Genomic DNA, 23,918 nt, shown 5'->3' with positions numbered 1-23,918 from the left:
TTGCTACAATTTCACCATTCGAATTACATGAACGTTTTCCAGATTATCTCGTGTGGGGGGAGGGGGGGGGAAAGTGCGTCCTTCACCTGTTGGCGCTGTTGGCCCACTCAGTGGCGTATTTGTGATTTCATTTTGGGAAGTAAGTTTTTTACATCTCCGATGTAAACAACAAAGTGATCACTGTGCTTGTTTTGTGGGCAGAAATTGTGTGGAACATCATTACTTCAAGAGGATAAAAGGATCACTGTAAGCTTGAGTGCAATAGGTGGCCACACGTCAGTTAGTTATATAGAAACTGAACAGTAAAAGTAGTACCAATGAAAACCTATGTGTGGAACTGTACATTAGCTATACCGAAATTCTAAACCACACGACACGTGAACGGTGAGCAGTCTTTTATACAATTTAGAACTTGAATTTTAAGTCCTTAGCTCTCACCTAGATTTTCATCATATTATACTAGTTACTTTGCAAGAATTAGAACATAGTTTATACTTCTAAAGATGTTATTTCTGTTGAAAATTCGTTACAAATGCAATTTCCGTGTAAACACCTAACATTACATTAAATCCATCTTTATACTCAACAAAAACGAATCGAAATCATCATCCTATAAAACATTGATATTCATACAGCATTCTAGAATTCATCGAGTCCCTGTTAATTAATAAACACATGTACAATGGAAAAGAAATAAACGCTTATTTTGTTAGTGTAAAAGACAGTCACAAGTGTACAAGGAGCCGATTGGCAACAAATCAGGAGCCTTGTAAACTTTTGGGCGCATTCCGAAAGTCACGGAGTTCAAGGCGTAAAACGAGTTATGTTCATTTGCCATTCCATAAGTCCTGTCGTGAAGATAGTGAAGTTCGTTATGGAGTTCGTTAAGTCGATTATCGTGCGATGCGCGAAGTTAGTTCTCACACAAAAAAGAACGAACGGAGAGGCTGGTTTTGTTCGGTGAAAATCGCCTGCTACTTGCAGACAACGTATGTGCATGATAGCTTCAAACTGTATTAGTTCCGAAAATAAGTTACAATGTGAACGAAGAACGATATGAAGCAACATGCACAAGATGAATGTACCTTAACTCCTCTTAAAAATGTGATTAAAATTAACATTGATGTCTGCAGCCGAGTTTATTTCTGCCAGAAGGACTGATCTCCCGCTGGATGCCATGGGAAAACTCTATAAACAAACACTGCGACTGACGCTTTCGCCTAGTGCTTTCCTTAAGTCGGTAAAATAACTGATTTCACAAGGCTCACGAGGTCAGTCATTCTCGTTCGATTCGTGAGTTTCGTTAAGACTTTAGGAACGTGACCGTTGTGTATATGTGTTACGTAAAATAATATAGAACTCTTCTAACGATCCAGCGTGAAAGGATGGTCAATAGGGCTCGGAAGTTGATGACCTACAAATCTCAAAAAAAGACCTGTAGAATGACCTAAATGGTAAAAATGGCCTAAAAATAATTTTTGTTCTTAAAATGAAAACTTTTTTTTCATAAATTACAAAAGAGTAGTGGAATAATTCCATAAAATCCGTTGTTTGGTTGTTTAAACTACTGAAGCAAAAGGATAAATCAATTAAGTCCTAATGTAGTTTTCTTTGCTTTTAATTCGAAGTTACATAAAATACACCGTACGGTTTTACTGTATAAGTCATTCAGCTCCTTTCAGAGTTGGTCTTGCACGATATAGTCTCAAAGGATCATGCCAGGAAATTTTAATATGTATGTTATGCTAACAAATGCGTTTAAAATTCACGAAATACCAGGGGAGGAGAAACAGAAACCTCAAAAATGAAGGAAAAATGCAACATGCAAGGCAAAAAATACTGAAAAATTACCTAAAATCCAAAATAGGACGAAAATGCAAAAATATGCAAAAAAAAAAAAAAAAAATTGAATCCAGGGGGAAAGGAGAACGGAGTAGAATAAGATTAATTCGTTTAATACAACTGCTACGCTTAGTACATCGAGTCTTCTTCCGTACAATTTTTAACTCTCTGAGGGGAGGCACAAATTTGTTAAAACATGAAAACCAATCTCTAGCTGCATTGAGCTGTGTTGACGTTAGCTCACGGAATACGCACGGTTTGTCCGCAAAAAGTTTTGAGGTACGAACTCGCGTATGCATGAGTCCACAAACATGGCGTCGTGTTTTTTTACGCTAATGATGCGCTGATCAAGTGTTTTAAAAATTTAATACCGTAGGTCCCTCTGAGCGCCCGAAATGACGTGAGCAAGCGTTTCGAAAAGCGAGTGTTCCAGTAGATTAGCTGTTTCCTGTACAGCAATTACAGTATGCAGATATGAGTGCTAGGGGAGAACCAAAGTGGTAGCCGGTGAATGCTAGGACGGTGTCCATTTCGTTCTGCGTTTTCATGTCTTATTGGATAATCTACAATATATTGTTCGTTAGTGTACATATGTTACCAGTCTGTAAACTAAACTATTGCCTTGCGGTTTAAGTACCTTAGAAGATTATTTCTAACCTAGATGAAACCTTACTTAATACTTAATTATGACTTAATTTAGAATCAGTGTACTTATATTCTAAGAAAATCCAAACTCGTACACAAAAAGAGCTATCGAACTGGTAACACAGAGAAATTATCCAAATTTCCATTGCCAGGTTCATACTTAATGTCTATATAACCACCTACAACTTTCTTGTGAACAATACATAATCGGTGAGGTTGGTCAGTTGCAGAATGGTCCTCCTTTAATCCACAAGGCTGCATATTTTTCGGCATGGCAATGTTTGATGACTTCACAATTAATGCACACGAATGATTTTTCAGTCGTGTTTGTTACAGATTAATAATGGTATGCCATATGGTTTCAATTCCACATTCTTTGAGGGGGATAAAAACATCCCTGGCAGGGATAAAATAATTTTCTTTTGCCGGGGATAAAATGTTTTATGGGGGCAAATCCCCGGCATTCCGTCAATTCGGACACTGTCTGTTGGTAAGAATTGATTCAGGACAAGATTTTGAACAAAGGCTGGTGAAACCGAGAAAACGGCGGAAATCGATAGGACAAAACCTTGAAGGAAAATGGAGCTTTCGAGAGAGAGAGGCACCAGATGGAATCCGCGGAAAAGAAGAAGAAGAGGGAGGCCTAGACAGACATGGTGAAGATCTGTTCACACTGATACGGCAGAGGTAGGAAAGAGCTGGTAAGCAGTAAACAGGATGACCGTCAGTAGAATGAGATAATGATGTTCTGTTCATGCACTGTGGTCCATAGGGAACACACGGAATTAAGTGAAGTAAGTGAAGCTACTAGCGCCTCGGTGGCGGAACAAGTTGAGCGATCAGCCCACGTTCTCTCCAGCGTCGCGATGGTCATAAAATATGGTGCAAAAATGACGTAAAATCGAATACGAAAACTACTAGGTCCACGTTCTATATCGTCCATATTGATAGTGAACAGCAGTGTAAAATTGCTGGCACGAATATTAAATTCGTTGCCATTAGTTCAGCATCGAACTCCGCTGCCCTTTCAACTCTCAAAATGTACTTAACTTTCTGAAGAACTTGAGTGTTGCAGAGTCAGAAACGTTTGCCTTATTAGACCAGAATGAAAGTATTGTGTATTTGGAACACATGCAGATATCACACAAGGTTTCGAATATATTATAAATGATATGCACGCATAATTCAACATTATTTAATTGACCACAAATTACCATTCAACAAACTATAATGAACTCCATTTATACAAGACAAAACACAATCTCTTTTTACCCACATATCGACAATTTCAAAGGTCTTTTAAACCATACAGACTATATACGCAATAAGCTCACACATACGACAGAAAGTTCCTTTTTCATACAGTTGTCCTTGCAAGAATTGGCAAGTTCCTCTAACGATTTGGTTATGAACCTTGATTTTTCGCAAACGCGACAACACACAGAAAACTTTAATTATTGCATGCAAGTGCTTATACGTGTGTGCAACGGTACATTATAATCACGTTTGTCATGAAAAAATTGCGAAAAAACGCGAATTTCACATATTACGTATTTCTGGATTTTTGCGAAGTTCCACTTTGCAGTGTGGAAAAGCAGATAATAGCTCAAAAAATCAAATATGCATAATTGTACGATTCTACAACAAGGAAGAAGAAAATACATTTTAGAAGAAATGTATTCTGACCCGCGCGATCCCCCCAGGCAAGTTTTCGGATTTTACCAGAGGATTGGCATAAAAAAGATGGCTGTAAATGCCAGGGGTGCCCATCTCCCCCAAAGTCGTTCATCAAAATGCTCCCCAAGCATTGTTCATCCCCCCCACACACAAATATAGTTTCGATAAACACGCAGTAATTGATTTTGTTTGAATGAGTATAATTCGGTTCTCCTTCCCCCCCCCGAAATACGTAAGCTTCATACAACGAAAACTTACAGTATTTTACATCAGTCAATATTAGCACAGGAACATGTACAAGCGAAACAAATTGTGCCTGAAATCATCCAACACCAAAACTGAAGTCTGCAGTGTCCGAAGTTCCGAACCGACTCGGAAGTACCACATAGAAAACGCCAGACATTGTTTACCACTGGCAGAGATGCCAACATCGAAAGGTGCATGAAATTCGAAATCTTTCATTGCAGTTGAAATTCAAAGACTAAAGCAATAAGAAGCACGGTTTACTTTCATGTTTCCTAACATAAAACGTTCAAGGTCTCCCCGATGGCGCAGTGGTAGGTAGCGTCGTTACCTTGTAATCAAAGGGTCCCGGGTTCGGATCGCACTTTAAACTGTAGGTCCAGTCCCGATTAGCCTTTCTGTGCATACAATGGACTTAAAATAACAATTCAATCAATTCAATAAAAAGTCCAAAGCTGCTCAGGCTCACTGCCATTGTTATTGTACTGAACCTTATTGTTAACAGTTTGTCTGCTTGACTAACCGTGTTTTAATGCTAACAGCACACGCCCCTTTCAGAACCGATTCTAAGGACATAAGAGTGGTGTTTCATTTAAACGCCGCGATCACCCATAGGTAGATAGAAAAACTATACTTAATAACCATAACTAAAAATCAATAACGAGCCAATCAAACGAAACGATAACAACCCCCCCCCCATTTTTGTGCGATGATATATAGAATTGGTAGCTAAACTATAAAATGTTGTCTCCCCCAAAAATTCCCATAATACAGGCGCGTCACGAATCACCCTTGTTGGCACCACTGTTAAAGGAATGCAGTTATGGAGCATAAGAGCTTTTGAGTGGGGGAAACTCTTATGCAATTGTTAAGTTACGCGGAAACGTAGAGGTTCTATCCATACATATATTTCCAGTAATAAATTTAGCACAGAACTCAAAATACATACGGGAGCCTACCCGATGGCGCAGTGGTAGCGTCGTCGCCCTGTAATCAAGGGGTCCATGGTTCGATACCCGGTGGAGGCACATAGTGCTTCGGATCCCACTTTAAACTGTAGGTCTAGTCCCGAATAACCTTACTGTGCATAAAGTGGACTTAAAACACCAACTCAATCAATCAATTAATCAAAATGCATAAAATCAAATTCACTTTTGATGCATCAATTACCACAGTTAAACGTGTAATTATGTTCTGTTTTTCAGATGTTGCTATCTGACTTAAAATGATGCATTCCTAGTGCGACAAAAGGACCAGTAACTGATAATAATGCATTTTTCTGTGTATTGTAAGTGTTTATTGTAGTAAAAAAAGGAATATTTGTGACAATTGATTTATTTTTGGTTCTACGTGTAAGATCAAAGAAGCGGAACAAATAAACATCCTTATGTAGGCTGATGTCGGCAGTAAAACCACAAACTTTGGAATAAAGTTCCAATGCCATGCACATATGTGAAAACCTTTATAAAGACGAGTATTCTACTAGACAAGGTAGGATTACGAAGCTGGATTAAGGAATTTTGAGGAAGGAAAGCTTGCACAAATTCGTTTCTAGACAAATTGCTTAAAAATACCTTATTTTTGGTGTGTAACTATCTAAACCAACTCTCTAGCCTTATTAAACCCGAAGGTTTATGGCTGTAGCAACACAGGCCTTCAATTTGTCCCTATCCGGGCAATATCAATCCATCTTTTCCATCCGATTTCCTTTAGGCCAATCTCATCGTTATCCCTCCATCTTCGTCTTGGCCCTCCTGCAGGTCTCTTACCATCAGGTTTCCTAACGAGAATCTTTTCTATCCCATTCGTGCCACATGGCCTGCCCATCTATGTCGTCTTGATCTAATTATTCTAATAGTATCTAGACAGGAATACAAATTATGCAGTTCTAAATGATGTAACCATCTCCATTTACCTGTCTCCTCATCTATTTTAGGTCCAAATATTTTCATAATGCTTTTATTTTCAAATACTCTAATTTATGTTCCTCTTTTAATGTAACATACCAAGTGTGTCGACTCAATAAACCTCACGTTTGATAAATTTTTGAATACAGCTGCGCAGTTATCTCCAGTACTCTTGGTTCTTTCTATGTTTCTTCTTTCATAATTTTATGTCACGTGTTAGCATATTTCCATTCATCTTTTTTACAGAGGTATTGGTTGAAGTTGAGAACTCGTGTATGCAGTCTGTAACACCCTGTGAATCCCTTATAACCGATACCTGTTGACAGTGGCGGCGATTAGGGGGTGCGAGGGGGCAGTTGCCCTCCCACTTTTTGCCCCCACACTATGCTAAACCTTATCTACGAGGTAAAGTAAACTGTCTTTGCACCCGCCCGCCCCCAGTTTTGACATCTTGCCCCCCTAGTTTTGGAACCCAATCGCTGCCACTGCCTGTTGGCATTAATGATCCTTGAAACTTGTGAGCTTACCTTTTTGAACAACCCTCGTTTATCCATTGTTCCCTCAAGGCCACTTCATATAACTAAATTTTCGAATCCCTCGATTTCCGGCTATCACAGAGGAAAGCCTTTTCAGCTCATTGTTTGGACTGGCATAATCATGAAGTTCTGCACAGACTCTCCCCCACCACCTAGCCTTTCATTCACAGCAGAACAACTCTTGCATAAACTTTGCCTTTGCATAACGAGGGACCAATTTGCACATGTTAATGGTTGAATATAGAGCTTTAGACCGTCATTTCCTTTGGCCGGAAGTTAGGAGCGACGCTCTTAATGGAGCCCTCTACCAGAGTGAATTTGCTAAGTTCAGTGTTGCCAGGTAACAAAAGGTCGAGAAATTGAAAATAAATCTAAAATTGTTGTCTCTTGTTTTCCAAAAGCAGATCATATTTTCTTCTTTCAACATTGAGAAGTTGGAAAATATACCTGGTAGTGAGATGATATTTCGTAGGGTAGTAATAACTGTTGGAGCTACATACAGTGTTCCAATCAGTAGGGCGTCTAAGTGTCAACTCGGCAGATCTGGGTTCGATTTCCGAGGTAGATCTCAAGTGGGAATTATTCAGAGTATATCCATGCATAAGGCGGCTCTCTAGTTCATACAGCTTCTAGCAAAATGGATACTGGAAACAACCCTGGGAGTTAAAGGTGATCGGGCCATTGTGGTGATCACATTAACTCCGCAATGGCTGATTGATCGTTTTGCTTTATTTTACTCGCTTTTCTTCCACTTTTGTGTAGATACACACAACACAAATGTTAAATGAAACAAATTTAAAAACAAAATGTTTAATATAATAATAAATCGTCGTCGTTAACCTACAGCGGAAGAAAATTGAGGCACTTACTGATAAAAACAATAACAAACCAAATTGGATCTTAAAGCTCTGGCTTTCCTCCACTTATTCCATCACGCGGACTGGCACTTCACGTAGACACGCTTCGTAGAATTTGATGATATCGCGATTACATAATAGATGTGCATGAACTGGATTCCCAAAATTCCAATGTTATTACTAAATTCTAAATTAGCATAATATCACATAGTTTACCTATTCATAATGTGCAGTTAGTTTACCTATTCATAATGTGCAGTTTGTTTTAACTAATCAACATCAGGTTCATCGCGGCAGGGAAAGTGGAGGGAAAATGACAATGAAGCAAAACTAGGGGCATTGGTTGAAGATGCAACTGATTCGCTGCGTAAAATCGCTGAAAATGTCATTTATTTATTTCTTAATTTTGCTGATTTTATATTGCTTTTCTAGCACTTGCGTCAACTAAGGCGATGAGAATAATTAATGAAGTTAGCACTTGCGTCAACTAAGGTGATGAGGATAATTAATAAAGTTATGAAATTGGTGATAGGACATGATGATCCATAAAAATTCTTGAAGCTTTCCTGGCGGCGAATATTGAAGAGTTTTTTTCAGACAATCAACCAGGTGATTTCCGAATAGGCTTCCGAGCACTCTCATCTTCAGAACCCCTTCATAGATAACTCGCCCTCGTGGACCCCCAAGGATTGACTCAAAGTTTAGAGCCAAGAATTTGCGTCATACATATTTATTTCTAGTGTCCGAGTCCGTGTCGCTTGCGCCGAGTCATTCGCGCTGAGGGTTCTAATCGGTTGATTTCCGCTGCGACATATGTCAAGACCTTTCTTGGTGGGTTTTCCCACAATCCGGAGTGTCATTACCGCCGCGCGCACGTGTGTTTATGACGTTGCCCAGCTGTAACTGTGTATATCTTCGATTGAAAAGGAAGGTGATTGGTAAATGAATATAAGATGAAAGTATACGAGGGATCTACATTGGGAAATTAGTATTTATGTAAAACTGAGACTTGAGGGAGACGACAAGATGGCTGAGAATATGGAAATGATAGACAACGATATGTAAACAATGATGGAACTACTGTCCTGAGATTAATCCGAAAGTGATCAAGCTAGACTTTGAAAGTGTAGTAATTTTGGTGTTAAGAAACGTGTTCCTACTGTCACACATTTCTGGATGCAATTTCCACCGTAAACAAGCAATTTGGAGAAACGTTCAACGCGTAGGGCTCGTTGGCATGTACAAGAAGGACGAAGCTGTTACAGTGCACATCTCTTCTCAGAAGTAGAAGAGGTATTCATACTCATCATGGACAGTTCTCCATTAGATCAAAAGGTCCAGTTGTTTAATGACTACATCGTGGAACAGTGGTTGGAGAACGAACATGTTCCAATATCTGTGTGGAACTGTTGCAACCAAAGACACAGTACAAGAAATGCCATTGAGTCATGGCATTCAAAGCTTAACAAAGTCATCGGGAAAAAGCAACCCAATGTTTACGTGCTGCTTGAAGCCTTAAAGGCGGAAACAAAGAGAAACTCGTCTGCAATTGAGATGGCAGAATTGGGTCTATTGGCTGAGAAGAGAAGAAAATATCAATACATCGAAATGGACAAACGTGTGGAGTGTGTTCGAAGTACAGAAGCTCGGGCGATCTTCGAGGATGCCTTCGAGCATTTGCATACCTACAAGAATTCAAATAACGTTTGTATTGGTGTTGTGCAAGTGTATCGAAATATTGTGTTTTATATACGTAGTTATTACTTATATAATGTTTGCAAAAAATAACACTGTATTTATAATGTTTTTGACGATTTTATGTAGTGTATAATAATTAAGTGTAATAGACTGGCACATTTATGTTGCTTCCAAAGTGTACATTTACGTAGTACTTGTAGAATGCTTGCAATATTTTAACAATACTGTATTTACAATATTTTTTGACGATTAACGATAAATAGGCTGATGCTGATTTATGTATTTTGTGTTGTGGAATAAAATTGATGCAAGTAATCCTGTGTAACGTCTTTTGAAATAAGTAAAGAAAAGTCATATTTGACTCTCTGGATAGGTTTAACATTTCAGTGTAAACACAGCTGTGCAACGTCATAAACACATGTTTGATTTTATGTTTTAAGTCCATTTTATGCACTATACACCCTGTGCCCATAAACACACGTGCGCGCGTCGGTGATGACTAGAGCCCGGATTTCTATGCAAAATGCATGTTTCATGTAGCATGAAAAAACTTATGGAAAATATTTTTTTCTTTCCGACGAATTTGTAAAGAGTCTTTTGAGACGCATATGATAGCGCATATAAGTGCATATTTTGAGTGAATTTTGTTTTGCATGCATATTTCTTCAACTTTGCAGGATAAGGCATTTTTCGAATTTTATTGCAATATACTAGCATATTTCATAGTCTATCAAGAAATAATAGCGTTGAGTTTGTTGCCCACATTAGTTGGTACATTTAACTTTCGACTGCACGGCGCTAGCCGAATGGCGAACATACCAAATTAATATACAATATACACTATACTTTTTAAAGTTTATTTTTCAGCATTTTATGTAGAGCTTTTTAAACAACAGCGATCTAGCACCTTCTGATGCTTTTACAACTGTCAACTAGCGCGAAGCATTTCTCGCGACTTGGCAACTATGTGGAAAGGGTTTCTGCTGTCAGTATCAATGGAGTTCACGAACGTGTAAGTGTTATTTTGTGTTGTGTTAAACATGCCACCTGAAAAATCAAGTAAGGCGTTATTGTTGCGTAAATACGTACAAGAATTTGGAAGTGGTGTATTTTCAGAAAATGGGTCAGTTTTGTTCTGTGTGGTGTGCGAAAAAAGAGTTTCAGCAGAGAAGAAATTTCAAGTTACTCAACATGTCAATACAGCAAGACACAGGGAAGCCCTTCAAAGAAGATCGCGCAGTAAACAACAACTGCTTACTATCGCGTCCACTAATTCAACATCTGAATGCACAGTAAGTGATTCATTCTATGTAGATCTGTGTTCTGCGTTTGTGAGTGCTAATATTCCTTTGTGGAAACTGAGCAATACCCATCTACGAGGTTTCCTTGAAAAGTACACTGGAAAGAAGGTGCCAGATGAATCAACGCTACGTAAAAACTATGTGCCTGTTTGTTTTAATGAGGTCATGGGAGAAATTCGGGAAGCGTTGAAGCACGAGAAAATATGGGTGTCTATCGATGAGACTATTGAGGCGGCAGGACGTTGTGTTTGCAATGCTGTTGTTGGTGCAATGAAGGCGAGTGGTAAACCCTACTTACTGAATATCGAGGTGTTTGAGAAAGTGAATCATTCCACAATTGCCAAATTCTTTAACGATTCGTTAACTTCGTTGTGGCCAGATCACATCCAGTATGACAATGTGCTACTGTTTGTTACTGACCCGACCCCGTACATTGTCAAAGCAGCATCTGGTTTGAAAGTGTTGTATCCTAAATTAGTCCATCTGACTTGTCTTTCACACGGTCTTCATCGCGTAGCAGAAATAATCAGATTCCAATACCCGGAAGTAGACGCACTTGTATCAAATATAAATAAAGTATTTGTGAAAACACCTTCGCGAGTACGTCTCTTTCGCGAACTGAAGAAAAATGTTCCGTTACCTCCGCAACCGGTATTAACACGATGGGGCTCGTGGCTAGAAGCTGTGTCGTATTATGCAGAAAATTTCAATGAAGTGAAGGCGGTCATAGACTCACTAAAACCAGAAGACGCAGCCGCTATTTGTGTGTCACAGAAATGTTTCTCTCGAAGTGGCATTCAGAACGAAATTAAGTACATACACAACCACTTCTCGAGTATATCTGGAATTATTACACAGTTAGAGTCCCGTAATAATCCTTTGCAGCATTCACTCTCCTTGTTGGGCGAAGTATCGCAAACTTTGTCCATTGAAACTCACGGTGTCGCCAAAATAGCGTCAGAAAAACTTCGCCAAGTATTAGACAAATATCCCGGGTACAGAACAATCTGTGACATTGCAAATGTACTGAATGGTGAAAATGTGTAGTTGGAAGAGGACACAAGAGGACGTTTGGTGTTTCTCACATGCACCAGTGACTTCTGCTGATGTAGAAAGGAACTTCTCGATCTACAAAACGTTTCTCACTGATAAATGCAGAGGGTTTACAGAAGAAAACCTAAGGAAGACGTTCATAGTTCATTGCAACAGAGGTCATTAAGGTAAGATGTTTGGAAAAAAAATAATTGTTCATGCATATCTTAGTGCATATTTTTGATATTTTTCGTGCATATTTGCATGCATATTTTGCTGTTTGTTTGTGCATGGAAATCCGGGCTCTAGTGATGATACTCTGGATTATGGGAAAACCAGCCAAGGAAGGTCTTGACATATGTCACGGCGGAAATTAACCCATAAGAAGCCTCGGCGCAAACGCCACGACACCGAGTCTCTAAAATGTGCAAGTTAGTAAATGATAATAATAAAAGAGAAAAAGAAAGAAAAGAAAAACACTACACCATCGAGGAGGACAGCAAGACACGTTGTCAATATCCATAGAAGTTGCAATGGATCGTGAGATAATTTTATAACAGAGAAAAGCCTTGAGCAATGAAGGATAGTTACAGGACAAATCAATATTCTACTGAAGCGTTACTTCTTTACTTCGCTCAAGAAATGTACTATATTCCCAGAAACCTTAAAGTTCCCTACGTCACTTAAAAACTTTTTAATTCGGTTCAATGATAATTTCTTTTTCTCTTCCCGAAGTTTACAGTTCGGACAAATATTTATCCTAAATTTCCCCATTAATTAATTTCTAGAGGTTACGGCACAAATTAGCAAATAAAAATATTACAAATACGTAGAAACGTAAAAATTCTTGGTGTAAGTATTTTTTACGGCTTTTGCGTGGCGTTTGAAACACTGCAAATTAGGTTTATCCCTTGAGTGCAAAAAGAACGCTTTGTAAGGATCTTCCCACATCGCCGTAGAGTTAGGCAACACACATAACGCCATGCGTGCTAGCGAGCATTTCAGGATCTAGGTGTCCCATTTTTTTGCCGCTGGCTGTACATGCTTAGGAAAAATTGTGCCAATGTATGTAGTTTAGATATTTCCAAAGAACAAATGCTATAGGAATACTTCTCGAAAAACGTTCTTTTCGTTACACTTAAATTTTCAGCACACTTGTATTCTAATTGGATCTTCCCAGAGGCGTACAACAGCTGACAGCAAAAGGGATTTCATCATCTTGGCTCTACAATACGAGCCTCTTAAAATTCATCCCGCTGCTTCGTCTGAATATTCATCTGACTTTTCTCACTTGAGCTGTCACTGATGGAAAGAGCTACGTCTCCTGGAAGTTCATCAAGTCAAGTGCTTCTTCGCTTGTCCCCGGCGGCGTCTTCAGAAGCCTAGGAGGACAATGTCTTGTTTGCCCTCTGGAAGACGTTAAACAACAAAGTAGAGAAACACAATACTCTTGGGAGTCAAATGACGCAAGTAAAATGGCATTAAATTTATGGTACTTGATGGTCGTCAACGAGGTGTTCTTCAAGACGAACTTCTAGTGACGTAACTCGGCTCAAATGTTTGATGAATTAGCCACTTCGCCTCAGGGTTTTTATACTGCCGTATGTCACTATTCCGTGTGCACATTACTTGTACGAAAACTCGGTTATTTGAACGTGGTGCAATGTAAAAGGTCCACTGGACAAATTACGGTCAAATTCCACTACCGTAAAAAATTACCATGACCGTTTATAAAGTTACATATTTAAACTGATTGTGCAGTCTTCAAAAAATATATGAATGGTGCACGCATGGGTAATCTCGTGTAAACATTATCTTTATTCATGATAAAATATTCAGATTTAAATAAAAACGGTAGGATATTATTTTTGTAAATGAACGGGTAGCCTGTTAAATTTTAACGGTAGAATATTGTAAATTTTGCAGTAAATTCTATATGGGTCTACGCCCGTTTGGGATAAATAGAATTCCGAATAATCAAAAATATATTGTACCAGTACAGTCCACCCGGCCATATACGCTGGGGGTACAAAAAATGAATTGGATTGGTGTTTTAAGTTCTGTTTATGCACAGAAAGGCTAATCGGGACTGACGGTAAAGTTTAAAGTGGGATCCGAACCACTGTGCCATGTGGCTCCACCCGAACACGGGATCCTTTGATTGCAAGGCGAAAATTTTATCACTACGCCATCGGAGACGCCCCACAAAAACTTTTGAATCGGTTTCAATATTGATACATTGAACCGAATACTGTTATTAATATTACAGTATATTTATTTATTTAATGGGAACACAACAGGCAGATGCCCAATTACCCGAAATCACTTGCGTATACTATGCGCTATTAAATATTGATTACAGTAACAGAGAAATGGTTTTGTTTATTTTTAAAATGTACTATATAGATTTATACAGATTTATCCAGATCTTCGTATGTATGCAATTTCAAGAAACGAAATGTTACTATATGGTGTTACATTAAATATTATTATTTCAACACACACACACACGCACACACATACACACTATAACGAAACTGTCATTGGCCCCGGCACGTTAATATGAATAATCAACAATATATGATGCAAAGTGCATGTTTACCGTGTGATTACGAGCACAAGTGTGCTAAGGATGTAATTAGAGCTGCTTTCGGATGTGGACTCTATTGTTACTTACCTCTCTGGAATTCCGCACAGAGAAATGAAATTGATGTTCCTGTTCCTTTAATGGAGCAACACCGTACACATTCAACAAAAGTAAAAGCATATATTAAATCCAATGTTCTTTTGGGCTGTTGTGATGAATTTTCAATTAAAAAAGTCTTTGGAGTGAGATTAATTCGGTATGGGATTAGGCTATTGTTCTGTGCCTTTGTTTATGCACTTCCGTTTGTCGCTGCAAGCAGAAGAAAGGAAAGAAACAAGTCCCGCGTAAAGTTACGCGAACTAGTTCGCCCGCTTGCGCGTGATCATTTGTGTGCTTGTTTCTTTTGTGCAAGAATGTGGGCTTCCACGTCATTACCGATCCCTAACATACTCAACAATACCACTTTGTAACGGTTTAGGCCAATTGTTGTGAACTTGAAATTTGAAAGTGGAGGTAGTTTGGCGCGAAGTGAGAAAAAAAAGGTTCTGAATTATGGTCGCCATTACAAATGGGTGATGTTTTGTAGCATGAAATTCTCGTTGTGTGCAACGATAAAGGGGTTTGTCTGGTTCTGAATGTACGTGCGTGCGTGTGTTGCAGCCCGACACATGCGATTGTGTGGATGTATGCAAGTGTTCCCGCGAGAAACGCTTCGTAAGGTATGCCGTCGTAACCGTCCCCAGGTAAGGATGTACTGCACGTCCCAGAACTAATACGCACATTGCAGTTTGTTGCCGCAGTGCAATCGCAACAGGCAGTTCGTTAATTATAAAACGGTGAAACATGATAAACGTGTCTCCGTCTGAAATACTGTAGATAAGCAGCTGAATTCTGAATCAATGTGAGACCGCCATAATGGATTTTCTGGTTCGTATCGTAATTCTTACTTGTACAGTTTCATGAGCAATATCACACGTCAAAGTACACAAGTAGCTGTATTTCTTTGATTTCGATTGACACATTGGAGTGTCACGTTTATTTTCTGCTAATATACTGTGGACCAGAGTTCCGGAATTTAAGGGACAGTCCCTCATTTAAGTAATATGTCCCGCGTCCCTTGAAAATTTCCAGGGATGTCAACTGCCCGTATTTGAAATTTTCTGCTGTATCGACTGGTAGTGTTCGTGGGTACTTGAATTTGAAATTGTGGGTGCGTCAGCACTCAGGCTATTTTGCAGCCGTCACATTTTACGGGGTCCACCATAACTAAATATGACTAAAATAGCTAACATAACTATAATGTCAGGGGGCTAGAATAACCTTACCTGTAAAGGGGCACTCAGCACACATAAGAACAAAAACACAGGACAACACAGCCCTACAGAGATTATACTGGCCAGACGCCAGAGCCTCGTTAGTCTGCAAAATGCAGTTCAGGATGTACTACGTGGAAGGGTCACCCCCTTCATGAGCACTGTAGGGTCTGTTCTCATACAGTGAATTAATACTTCATTTCTCAGCGACAAAATGTTCCATTTTCATCCCCGTTTCAGCTTACCCTTTCCCTTGAAGATCGACTCATTTGCCTCTTGCTGCCTTTGACTCTGGCCGAATGGACGAGTTTTCCGAATTCAAAGGCAAACTCCTGTTCGCAAGTTCCCAAATCGTCTGCCCCCATTCTGCTCCCCTTTCAGCCCCAAATTGAAACAGGTTGTTTGTTCCCCGCCGCAGCACTCAAACGATAAAGGAGTCCCTTACCTCTCGCCTTTACAAATTTCAGTATTGCAACTTCCATTTCAATTTAGAGCTATTGTCGCGCGCTAAAGCACTCTAAGTGAATGGAGTTCTTTTTATACAGTTCTGGAATAATTCTGTAATTGCACTCCAACCCACTTTTCTGGTATTTTCACAAGTATTATTGTGTACTTTTCACACGAGTCAATAGTCCTTCCTTCAATACAGTTAAGGCGTCACCGTGGAGCAGAATTATCCGTACCAATATTGCAGTCGTTCTTAAAACCTTGACAACCTGTTATCTGATAGAGTGAGATTGTTTCCGTAACATCTCTGACCATTACGCATTCGTAGCTCGGGATCGAGTCAAACTTCCCGAAACCGACAATCAACAAGCGAGCCGCTTACGTCATCTCAACCCAGCACCTATCGCTAACTCTTTTGCTCACGCTCAACTTTCTCGGTAGCTTCGCTAGCTAGTCTCTGTCAGATGGAGATGTTTCGAATATAATCCAACTCTACATTCCATAACATACATTGCTTGCAAGAAAAACAGTAATCACTGCAGTAAAGAACAATAACAGAAACTTATTGAAAACAACAGAAGGAAAAAAATATTCATTCGGAGTGTGTCTAACATCGCAGAACAAAGTGTTCATACAAGTGACATCTCTTGGTAATTGTTTCTCGTTTTCTGTGCCTTGAATATTACTGCATTTTTATTTTGACCAGTGTAAAAGTACGAGGGTCACTATTTATATTTTGAGCCTTGGCAACACTGATTGAAGTTAGGCGCGATTTGACGTTTGCACGGAATCGTCTGGCATTATTGACCATAACGTACTTCAAATGTTTTGTCAATAGCTTCATTTGTGTTGTTTATGTTGCCTTGGAGATTGCGCGACAACAATAAAATGGAATTAACTCGTGCGATGATTTTTTACAATTTTCGACGTGGATTATCAAGACAAGAGTGCATCGATCAACTTACTTCCACATTTGGCGATGAAGCCCATCCTGTGCCACTGTGAAACGCTGGTATAACGAATTTAATCGTGGCCGCCATTCGCTCACCGACGATATTCGCGAAGGTCGTCCAAAATCAGTTGTTGTTCAAGAAAACATTGATGCTGTGCAAAACCTAATACTGCAAGATCGTCATGTGACAAACTGTGAGATTGAGGCAACCGTAGGCATTAGTTCCACCAGAATATATAAAATATTACATGATCATTTAGCTGTGAGAAAGGTATGTTCTCGTTGGATCCCACACAATTTGACAAAAACTCAAAAAGACGCTCGCGTCAATTGGTGCAAACAAATGCTCAATAAATACAATCGTGGTGCTTCAAAAGATGTAAATAAGATTGTAACAGGTGACGAATCATGGATATATGCATATGAGCCGGAACGTAAACAGCAGTCGACTGTATGGGTGTTTCAAGATGAACCCAATCCAACTAAAGTTGTTCGCTCTCGAATCACATCGAAACAAATGGTCGCCTGTTTTTTCGGGAAAACTGGTCATGTGGCAACTGTGCCTTTAGAGGAACGTAGAACGGTCAACTCTGAATGGTACACAACAATTTGTTTGCCAGAGGTCTTCGGTCAAATACAGAAAATAAACAAACGCCGTCGGATCATTCTTCATCAAGACAATGCCAGCTGTCACACATCTCGTCTAACAACCGACTTTATGAACAGTCAAAAAATCGAATTGATGGGTCATCCGCCGTACAGTCCTGATTTGGCACCCGATAACTTCTTCTTGTTCCCAAATGTTAAGAATAAATTGCGTGGACAACGATTTTCGTCGACGGAAGACGCCGTTGATGCGTTCAAAAACCATATTATGCAGGTGTCTCAAGAAGATTGGAAAAACTGCTTTGACAAATGGTTCGAACGAATGCAAAAGTGTATTGACCATAAAGGAGAATACTTCGAAAAACAATAAAGCAGTTTTCAATGCCAAATTCCTGTTTTTTCATATATAAAATATAAATAGTGACCAACGTATGTTTTTAATAAGTTGAACCAAGATACTCGTGCCTCTGTGGATTATATCTAAATAATCTTATAGAAATAAATTGCGAATCACTTCGGTGGAGAAGTACATTGAGTGGACGAAACTATCTCTACGAAGATATCACGTTCGTGTCTCGACCTGGCAAGTGCGTTCCTTTGTGTCCTTCCATCAGTTTCATCTAACATCATCTATCATTATTGTCGTGATTAACCTAAATGGGCAGAAAAGCGACACGAAGTAAAAAAGAAGTAAATTAACAGACCACGGTCGTCCGTAGAAAATTTTTGAGGAAGTGGCAAGGAAAGCTTTTTATAAAAAAAATCGTGACTTTTTGTTATTTATGAAAAACGCAGCGTTCATTTTAATATCTTAATTAACGTTATATACCCTATTCCGGTTATCTCTGGAGCAAGGCCGCGCATAGCGGCAGAGGAGGTGGGAAATCGAGTGGGCAGAGCGAAGCAGTACACGCTGCTACGAAGGCTGATAACTGCAGTCGCTTTCTCCCCCACGCAATACCGTTCCCTCTCGCGTGTTCATTGGTGGAGCCGTCCCGCGTCACTAATGCGCATAGACTTGTTTTCGTTCTCTTGCTCCAGAAATATCAGGAACAGGGTATAGGTTATTTTTGTTAAAGAAAGGGTATTTTAGCAATTTCTTCTGCAATTACCCAGTTTTCTCATCCCCGCATACGCCCTTGACACAGACGTATTCTACCAGACTGGAAATAAATTGTACCCTCGTCTAGTCAAAGGTAGTGACAGCGATAATGGCATATCCTTCATCTTATCAAAGATATTAATCATAAAAAAATTGTGAATGTTAGTCTCAATGCATTTGAGAGTGTGAATCATCTTTCAAATGTGTACTTTACTTTGATGTTTTGATTTTATAGAACATTAACTCATAAGAAAACATTAGTAGTATATTATGTGCCTGGAACGTATCGATTGAAAGTCTTATGGCTTTCCTGGAAGTGTTGATGCCTTTCCAGCAAAGCAGGGGCGACACCTAGCACACTCCCTGGCGTCGCCAAAGTGCTTCCATAGTTTTCTCGTTACGGTCCTGAACTTAATATCGCGAGCGATAGATAACCTGTCCCATTTGTGCGGCGTTCCTATTTGTTTACTCGGTAGCCATCACCTCTTGATGGGAGAGAAGGGAACGAGGAGAGTCCCGGGAACATTCGCCAGGGAGGGAAACGACAGGTCTAGAAAACGGTGATGTGACTGCGAGGTGCGTAGGTGGCTCACTGGTGGACAAAACTAGAAGTTGCGGTAATTTTTAAGAGAGTATCTTAGTAAGTTCTGTCTCACGCACTGCAGCAAAGTTGCGGTTGGGGTTGCGGGGGGGGGGGGGGGGGCAGGGGCAGATGTGACCGTCATCTGTTAATTTCGTTTCAAATAGCCCTTTTCTTCTCCCTATTTCATTCTTCCTTTGTTTCTCTTTTTATATTTTCCCCTTCTTACTTTTTCCTATCCCTTTCTTCTTCCTTTGTTTCCTCTTTCTTTTATATTTATTTCCCTTTCACTTCTTTTCACCATTCTATTCTTCCTGTTTCTTTCTTTTATATTTCTTCCCCATTTCTTACTCTTTCGTGTCCCTTTCTTTCTTTGTTTCTCTCTTCCTTTCTTTTATATTTATTTCCCTTTCCTTTCTCTATTGCTTTCGTTCTTTCCTTGTATCCTTCTCTCTTTCATCATGTTTTTGTCTAGAAACGTGGAACTAGGTTTTGTAACAAATAAAATTAGTAAATGTTTTCATATTCTAAGATATTGCATAACTTTCTCTGTACTGTCCAGATACCCAGACACTGGTATTACTATCCTTGGTAATATTGTTTTTTTTTCTTTCAAGCGGTCTCTGCGCGGAGCGACCAATATAATTTTGCCATTTCATCAGTACATCGTGGCGATTAACCCAAGAGGTGAAAAAGCGACGGAAAATAAGCCGAAATAATTATTAATTTCTGTATGCAGTAGTTATGCAACGTATAAATGAACTTAGGATGTCATTATTCACATATTATTCGCGGTGTTCAAATCATCATTGTATATTTTTTAATATACCAGTTTCTAAAATGTTTTCCCTTTCCTCTTCCAGCTCCAGTCGCGAGGCTCATTAAGTTCTGGGACATTCCACTGCTCACGGCGGGCGGGCTCACCTTCGACTTCAACAAACCGAAGACCAATTTCGACGATGAGTATTTCATGCTTGTGCGTACGGGCCACAAGTTCCAGGACATCGGGGAATTCATCGTGAAGGTGATGGACAAGTAAGTGTTGCCTTCTTTTCATCTATTTGAATGTGCCTATTTTCAGGGTTTGAAAAAAAAAACAAATTTTTTTTCGGGTTTAATCTATTTTTTTCGGGTTTAATTGGGTTTTGTCGAGCTTTTATAAATAAAATGTGAATACATGTAATATAATTCACATTTGTAATTGCCGCTCGACCTACCCACTGCACTTCGCCACACAGCACACCAACTAGCACACCGCAACAAACTGCTAAATCATAGTAATGTTTATTTTTTATCCTTTATTCTCTTACGATTTCCTGGTTTCCTCTGTGCCTCTGTGGATAGCAAGTTTGTATGTTTGAATTGATATTAGCAGATGTTGTATCAATAATGGATACATTACGATATAAGATACATTACGACTTTTGTCAGAAGCATCAAGAGATCAATTGCAGGTGTTATCTTCAGTCACAAGCATAATAAAAGAGCGATAGTATAGATAGTATACATAATATTCCCCGATAGTAAATCGAAAGAAACTGACTTCAGATCTGTGTTCAGTGACTTTTATTTACAGCTTTACTTACAGCTTGCATCTACAGCTTAATATAGGCCTATGTAATTTCTTAATAAAGATTAAACGTTTGTATTGGTGTACTGAGCTCGGATATTTCGTTCTACTTCATATCAATATCACAAGTGTTGTGCATTTTAGATAGCAAAATTAATCTCTAGTTATAATGCCAGTCGTGATCGCATTCTAAGAATCTAAAATGCAATCTTCATTAGTATACACCTCTATGACATTCCTTCATTTCGGAAATCATTGAAATGCCAAAGTTAATGAAAAAAACCCACTGGGTTTTAAAATGTTTTTTTTTTTTCAAGTGGGCGCAACCCTGCTTATTTTTCTCTCCGTTTAATCTTTATTAAGAATTTACATAGGCCTATATTAAGCTGTAGATGCAAGCTGTAAGTAAAGCTGTAAATAAAAGTCACTCAACTCAAAGCATTTTCCGTAAAAATAAACACAGAGTTTTTAAATAAAGAGATTTCAAATACTCCTCGTATTTACACGTTACATAACTTTGAGTTTTCATGAACACTAATCTGTCAAGAAGTTTCTGAACATGATATTATCTATTCTTGCTACGTGGCATTGAGCTTCTGATCTCCACAATTCACATATTCAAGTATTCGACGCACAATTGTGATACATAATCACCTGAAACTTTCTACTTTGTCAAGACAAGTCCAATTAAATGTATAAAACTAGCATCTTTTAAAACTTTTTGACAAGTTTCTTTAAGTGTCATTCTAATAAAAGTCATGATTCATTAATTATTCCCATATCCTTATAACTGGAGCACAGTAGAACTTTAGAAGTTAAAAAGTAATAATTTGTTTTCATTGAGACATACTCGTATTTTATATTATTTTTCTTGCCAATTCTGCTTGCACCACAGATGTTATAATAGTAGAAGTTGCCTGTTAATTGTGTGACGTTGGTGACATTAACAGCAATTGAACTACTCTTATTCACGTCAATACTACCTGCATTATTAATACTATTTTAAGCAGCGCCATCTGTGGAGAACAAGCGCTCCTCAAGCTTAAAACCTAGTATATAGATTCAGTGAATAGAACATTCAGTGAATATCAACTACTCCATCAAGTTTGTGAACACAGGAGGAGGTTTTTGCAATTACATGGCTCATTTTCGGAGAGATGCACTTCAACCCGACCAAATAAACGTTCGCAGCACAAAAGAAGGTACATAGTGACTCCACTTGTAACCAAAATATTATTTTTGTTCACTTTCCTGAGCACGCTAGATTTTTTTTACGTTAACAGAGAGATCGAGTGTAGAAATGTACAAGAATAAAGCCATTTAAGGTGTTAATTTGCCTGATTTTGGTATGTACATGATTAGGTTAATGTGTGCTACACACACACATGCTAAAGAGAGTGAGAGTAACATTATGGTAAATGCATAATCCCATATTTTAATTATTGGGAGTAGTTTTCAATGTTAAACATCACACTCCTCCGCCCGCACTCGTTCATACTCTTCAAATCGACATGCTGGTGTCATGTATAAAGGATTTTATTACAAATATGCGAAAATTAGGTGTGTGTGTGTGTGCATGCGTATAATACTTCTTGACTTGAATTCTTGTTTGAAGGCCACTTTATACACAGATAGGCTAATCGGGAGTAATATGCATAGGAATGTGTTTAATTTATTATCGTGTTCATGTAGTAATTTTATTTGGGTTTGATGATGTGGGTTAAATTACTTTTGTTGTCAAGAGATGGTGTATGTAGTCGAAGTATCAACTGTTTGCATAGGCGCCAAGGAAAGAGAACGGTTAGCGAGTGAGAAGCAACATGGCGCGAATCGCGTTGACATGCAGCTGGACATTACCAAGAACAATCGTCGTCTGATGTGATCAGTATTGCTTTTCAGTTATTCTTCAATGTAGTGCTTTACAGGTAGAGATATCTTAAAAGAACCAGCGTGTGCTTCTGTGATTGCGTTTTCTTCCGAGGATCAACGCAACTCCCTACAGAATACCTTTTACAAGGAAGTCTATATTTGTAGTGAGCAAACGCACACGCGATTTGCTCAGAAGAAATCCAATGTGTGTAGACATTAGCAACACAAACACATGGATGGTATAGAATTAGGAACAAACAGAGAATCAAATCGTCGTGTGAGAACCAGAGGGACGTAACTCCAATTTATCAAATTTACAGGAGAGAGAAAATAATGCCTTACTAATATTACTCAAAATGGCTCTTCAGAGGAAATAGTTAAACAAAATCCGAGAACAGCATTTTTGGAGTTACGTCCCTCTGATTCCCATGCGACGAAATTTTCCTAATTACAAAAAAATGTGGACCTAGGTAAATGTGATGACCCGGAGATCTAAAATAGTGTTTGTGATATAAACTGTTTTTCAGATTTATGAACACAATTTTGATAAGCATCTGTCTTTTTAGACCTGATATTTACTGGCAAGCACATTATATAGAACACAATTTTGACTACTAGAAACGGGCAGCGTTTGTCAGTTGCCTTTTCTGTGTGAATAGGAACACCCTTGAAACAAACCTGTCGCCGGAGTGTCTCCTGGAGGAGCATTTTCGTAACATTTGTCAGTTTGTGAGTTGAAATCGACTGGACATATGCATGCAATGAGGCATCTTAACAAAGAGCGGGGAATGCGGGCTGGCGTCTAAATCGATGAGAAATGGATGCTTCATACAATGTCGGCACATGAAGGTAAATCCCGGTAAAATAAAATTCAAAAGTTGAGAGAAACCTTTGTGAAAAATATCAAATTTGTAGGGAAATTTCAATATATCAGCTTCATATATTAGATTTAAACCCTTTCAAGTGCGAAATACATTTTCCCTTCTTGAAGCTTTCCTGGCGACAAATGACAAAAAGATTTTCTCATGCTATGGACCACATCTTTCCACAACTCACTTGGTCGTTAGCCCGAGATAATCTTTTCAACAGTTTCCCTTCTTTAGTCATGCATTTTATTTCTATCAAAAGAGCGTGGAAAGTTTGATTTGGTTGGG

General features: G+C 38.8%; 1 protein-coding gene across 1 annotated transcript in view; it reads left to right on the top strand.

Moving 5' to 3' along the window:
- The window catches only part of LOC146003964 (atrial natriuretic peptide receptor 1), a 1,164,278-nt gene that overhangs the window by 278,576 nt on the left and 861,784 nt on the right, over positions 1 to 23,918 (top strand). The window contains exon 2 of the mRNA XM_083142500.1: positions 20,189 to 20,360. Coding sequence (XP_082998626.1) covers positions 20,189 to 20,360 — 172 coding nt within the window. The remainder of the gene's footprint in view (positions 1 to 20,188; positions 20,361 to 23,918) is intronic.

The sequence above is a fragment of the Lepisma saccharinum genome, chromosome 1, assembly GCF_977018435.1.
Source record: "Lepisma saccharinum chromosome 1, izLepSacc3.1, whole genome shotgun sequence".
NCBI lineage: Eukaryota > Metazoa > Arthropoda > Insecta > Zygentoma > Lepismatidae > Lepisma > Lepisma saccharinum.
The sequence above is the reverse complement of the archived record's forward strand: the minus strand, read 5'-3'. Positions and strand labels throughout refer to the sequence as shown.